This window comes from Bos grunniens, chromosome 3 (genome assembly GCF_055505025.1).
Source record: "Bos grunniens cultivar Pamir isolate PY7600 chromosome 3, Bosgru_T2T1.0, whole genome shotgun sequence".
NCBI classification, from domain to species: domain Eukaryota; kingdom Metazoa; phylum Chordata; class Mammalia; order Artiodactyla; family Bovidae; genus Bos; species Bos grunniens.
This window is the reverse complement of record NC_141167.1, coordinates 2394459-2399856: the sequence shown is the minus strand read 5'-3', so window position 1 is coordinate 2399856 and position 5398 is coordinate 2394459. Positions and strand designations below refer to the sequence as shown.

General features: G+C 41.8%; 1 protein-coding gene across 1 annotated transcript; it reads left to right on the top strand.

Moving 5' to 3' along the window:
• The first annotated feature begins 1847 nt into the window (after window positions 1–1847).
• Window positions 1848–4305, top strand: LOC147374838 (olfactory receptor 9S13-like). Its single transcript, XM_086375366.1, has one exon. The coding sequence runs from the start codon at window positions 3215–3217 to the stop codon at window positions 4163–4165; it is 951 nt and encodes a 316-aa protein (XP_086231492.1). The 5' UTR covers window positions 1848–3214; the 3' UTR covers window positions 4166–4305.
• Window positions 4306–5398: the final 1093 nt, after the last annotated feature.

Below are 5398 nucleotides of genomic sequence, written 5' to 3'. Positions count from 1 at the left end.
TTTGTCACATAGCATTGAGCAGAGTCCCTGTGCTGTGCAGTAGGTCCTTGTTGGCGATCCATTTTAAATATTGCTGTGTGCGCGTGCATCCCAAACTCCCTAGCTATCCCTTCCCCCCAGTCTTCCTCCCCGGTGACCATAAGTTTGTTCTCTAAGTCTGTGAATCTGTTTCTGTTTTGTAAATACTTCTATCATTTCTTTCTAGATTGGGCATATATGCAATATCATGCAATATTTCTCTTTGCCTGCCTTCACTCAGTATGACAATCTCTAGGTCCGTCCATGTTGCTGCAAATGGCATTTTTTATTCTTTTTAATGGCTGAGCCCCAGGTGGGTAGTAATCAAGAACCCACCTGCCAACGCAAGAGATGCCGAACTGATGCCTGGGTCAGGAAGATTCCCTGGAGAAGGAAATGGAAACCCCCTCCAGTGTTCTTGCCTGGAAATTTCCTTGGACAGAGGAGTCTGGTGGGCTACTGTGCATGTAGTTGTGGAGTCGACGCGACTGAGCAGCTGAGCGCACACACACGCGCAATGCTCCCATAACGTGTTTCCGCGTCTTCCTTGCCCCTCCTCCGCTGATGGGCATTCAGGTTGCTTCCATGTCCTGGCTGCTGTGAACAGCGGGGTGCAGGCATCCTTTCAGACCATGGTTTTCTCCAGATACACGCCTAGGAGGGGGATCGCTGAATCATATGGTAGCTCTGCTTTTAGTTTTTCGAGGACCCTGCCTCCAGTTCTCCACAGTGGCTGCACCAATTTACATTTCTCCCAGCAGTGGAGCTTGCCCGCGTTCTTCATTTCCTTCCATTCCTTTGCATTCACTGAAAACTGTTATTATTCCATTTCTTCTTTATATTACTTGGGATGTCTCACATTCCTTCACTTTTTCTCTCAGTTGTTACAAAAAGATTAAACTTGCATTTTTGAATGAATACAACTCACAGTAGCATTTTTATTTACTTTCTGAACAAGGCAAAAAGCCTTAGACTATTTGTACCCTAATTGCCCCCTCCTGAATTGCATACATTTGGTGTTTTCTATTTTAATCTGTTTTGACCTTCAAGCATTTTATAAAATCCACATTTATTTAGATATCTCAATATTTTCGCCCTTTCCCTCGATTTCGTTGTTTCTGCCATCTCTGAGTTTCCATCTGGGATCAATTTCCTTTTACCTGAAGATCATCTTTCAGGATTTCCCGTGGTTTGTGTCTGTTAGTGACAAACTCTCTCCGTTTTATCTTGCTGGTAAATCTTTTTGTAGCACCCTCCTTCTTTCGTTTTTGTTTAAATTGAGAAACAATTCTTATATAACAAACTTTTACAATTTCACAATTTTAAAGTGTATAAGCAGGTGTGTTTTCCTTTTTGTTTTAGCATATCCACGATGCTGTCTGTCATCACCACTAGCTAGTCTCAGAATATTCTCCTCCCTCCTGCTCTCCCAGCCCCTGGCTACTGCTAATGTACTTTTTGCCTCTGAGTTTGCCTTTTCTGGACATTTCCACGGAATCATAGGATTTGTGCCCTTTCATATCTGGTTTTGTTTACTTAGCATTGTTTTCAAGGCTTCTCCATATTGTGTCTTGTATTAGAACTTTATTCCCTTTATGGCTAAATATTATTCCATTCTACGGCTATATCAAATTTTGTCTATTCCTCATTTGATGGACATTTGGCTCACATCCACTTTCTGGCTATTATGAATACTGCTATTATAAATATTTGTGTACAAGCCTTTAAGTGACTTTATGTTTTCAGTGCTCTTGGGTTACATGCCTAAGAGGGGATTGTTACTGTACACTCTGGTAGCTCTACTGTTTTCTGGAGCAGCTGCGCCACTTTTACATCTATATTAATGTTGTGTGATGGTTCCAGTTCCCCCGCATCCTCACTGACAGGTGCTCTTCTCTGCTTTTTCACTATGGACGTTCTAGTGGGTTGAGTGGATCTCATACTGGGCTTCAGCCTTGATTCCTCTAATGACTAATGATGTTGAACATCTTCTCCTGTACTTAATGGCCATTTGTGTATCTTCTTTGGAGAAATGCTTATTCAAGTCCTTTGCCCATTTAAAAAATTGATTGTCTTTTTGTTGCTGAGTTGTAAGAGTTCTTTATGGTTTATGGAGATGAGGTCCTTATCAGATATATAATCTGCAGACATTTTATCTCATGGTTTTTATTTTCATTTTCTTGATAATGTCCTTTGAGACATACAGTATTTTAATTTCGATGAAATCCAATCATTTTCTTACTATTGTTGCTTGTGTTTTTGAGTTATATTTAGGAAAATGCTGACTAATCCCAGGTCATGACAATTTACACTGACCTTTTCTTCTATTCTAATAGTTTCAGTGCTTACTTTTAGGGCTTTTCCTGTTTTGAGTCAATTTTTGTAAGTAGTGTGAGGTAGACCTTTTCATTCCTTTTTTTGCATGTGGATTTCCAGTTATTCCATCACTGTTTGTTGAAGATTTTATTCTTTTCCTATTAATTGGTCTTGGCACCCTGTTGAAAATCAACTGGCTACAAATGGATGGAAAGCCAACCGAAGTCTTACTGCTGCAGTAGATTCTTTGAAGGGACAGTCTGTTTTTCCTCAGGCTGCATTTAAGACTTCTCCCTCTGTTTCAGTTTTAAATATTTTTACTCTGATATACATAAATGTGCTGTTCTTTGCATTAACTCTGCTTTAATTTAATAGGCCTCGTGAATCTGCAGATTAATATTTTCCATTGGTTTGATAAAACACTTGGCCATCATCTCTTCCAATTCAGATTCAGCCTGTCTCTCTGTCTCCTTTTTTAGTAACTTACTTCTGTGGATGCATCCTTGGTGGTTCCGAGTATCAAATACATGTTTTGCAAGTTTTTTTTTTCTTTTTTTCTATTGTCACCAGTAGTTCCACAAAACAAGCAACAGAGCAAAAAGTCACTGCCCGGGCACTGGGCCTCTTGGACTTTCTTTCCAAAACTGGTTTATGTCTCCAGGGCAAAGAACTCTCAGCACTGGAATCCCCGGTCCTCTGTGTTTATCTTGAACTTCGTTAGCAATTCTTCACTAAGTCATTAACTAACTCTCCTAAATGTTCAACCAAATTTCATTTTTATTGTTGATCTTTTCTAATAGTCTTCAGCAGGAAGTTTAGTTTGGGTTAGCTAGTTCACCATCACTGGAGGTGTAATTCTGCTGGTCTGAGGACTGAGGTCATGTCACCCCATGGAAATGGAAACCTCTCAGTAATGACTTTTCAGGAGTTCTTGCTGGAGGGATTTGAGGGTGGTCTGCAGACCCAGGCCCTGCTCTTTGCTCTGTTCCTGGCCCTGTACGTGGTGGCCATCCTGGGGAACCTCACCATGATCATGGTCATCACCCTGGATGCCCGTCTGCACTCCCCAATGTACTTCTTCCTCAAGAACCTCTCCTTCTTGGACCTGTGCTACTCATCTGTCATCGCCCCCAAGGCCCTGGTCAACTTCCTGTCCTCCTCCAAGGTCATCACTTTTGCTGGCTGTGCCACTCAACTGTTCTTCTTCTCCCTGATGTGCACCAGCCAGGGGTTCCTCTTGGCCGTGATGGCCTATGACCGCTTCGTGGCCATTGGCAGCCCCCTGCGCTATCCCATCACCATGTGCCCCTCAGTCTGTGCCCGCCTGGTGCTGGGCTGCTACTGTGGGGGCTGCCTCAACTCCATCCTGCAGACCAGCTTCACATTCAGCCTCCCGTTCTGCAGCTCCAACCACGTCAACCACTTCTTCTGTGATGTGCCCCCCCTGCTCCGGGTTGCCTGTGGCAACACAGCCCTCAATGAGCTGCTCTTGTTTGGCATCTGTGGGGTCATCATTGTGGGTGTGACAATTGTGGTCTTCATCTCCTATGGCTACATCATAGTGACCATCCTGAGGATGCACTCAGCAGCTGGACGCCACAAAATCTTCTCCACCTGTGGCTCCCACATGACTGCAGTGACCGTCCTTATTGGGACTGTCTTTGTCATGTATGCCCAGCCGGGAGCTGTGGAGTCCATGGAGCAGGGCAAGGCAGTCTCTGTCTTCTATACCCTGGTCATCCCGATGCTGAACCCTCTCATCTACAGTCTGAGAAACAAGGATGTGAAGGATGCCCTGCGGAGACTGGGCCAGAAGCACACAGCCACGTGAAGGAGGGTGGCCAGAGAGGAGGCATGGATTTGATCCTTGGTCAAGGAACTAATATCCTAAAACTGTTCTCTTGAATTTTTGTGTACTTAAAAAGTAGGCAAAATTAATTTTAATAGAATAAAATTGTCGAAGGACTTAAACAACTTGATTTCAGGATTTACTATAAAAACCAGAGAAATCACAACAGTGTAATTTGGGCATACTGAAACAGAATCAAGAATACAGACTAAATTTATGTATATAACGTCCATTTATTTTTGACGTAACGGCAGGCTAATTCAATGGAGAAATAGTGTTTTCAACAAGTTGTTCTGAAACAATTGAACATCCATATGCAAAAAGACACACATCAACCCCAATAATGATTAACTCAAAATAGACAAGATTCCTAAGTATAAAGTGTAAAAATTTAAAACCTGTGGAAGAAAATGCAGGAGACCATCTTTAAAACTTTGGGTTAGGCAAGCATTTCTTTGATAGGACACAAGTTGTGTAAGCTACAGAGGGAAACATTTGATAATTAGAACTTTATAGAAGTTAAAAATATTTAGTTTACAGAGACACATTGAAACAGTAAAAGAAACAGACATGAAAAAAATATTTGCAAAACATGTATTTGATAAAAGACATACTTAGAGTATATTAAGAACTCTTAAAATTCCATAATAAGATATCTGAATTAAAAAGACACCTGAATTATACAAAAGGCCAAAGGGGACCTCTGATTCCCAGTTCCATGTGTAAAACTCTTAAAAATTGCCACTCCATCCCGATAACAAATAAAAAGCTAAACAGACTGACAAAATTACAACCATATTCTTGGATAACTTACATTTGTATAGCATAGTTTATAAATATAATTTTTTTCAAAATGATTGTGTAACCATGTAAAGACATTATATGGAATCATGTAAGCTGGATTGTTAATATAGATTATCTAAGGCAATGGCACCCCGCTCCAGTACTCTTGCCTGGAAAATCCCATGGATGAAGGAGCCTGGAAGGCTGCAGTCTAACAGGGTCACTGAGGGTCGGACACGACTGAGCGACTTCACTTTCACTTTTCACTTTCGTGTATTGGAGAAGGAAATGGCAACCCACTCCAGTGTTTTTGCCTGGAGAATCCCAGGGATGGGGGAGCCTGGTGGGCTGCCATCTATGGGATCACACAGAGTTGGACACGACTGAAGTGACTTAGCAGCAGTAGCAGCAAGGTCATATACTGGAGAAAGG

What these genes read in the sequence shown, in the direction of transcription:
- LOC147374838 (XM_086375366.1), top strand. Translation starts at nt 3,215, where the DNA reads ATGTCACCCCATGGAAATGGAAACCTCTCAGTAATGACTTTTCAGGAG.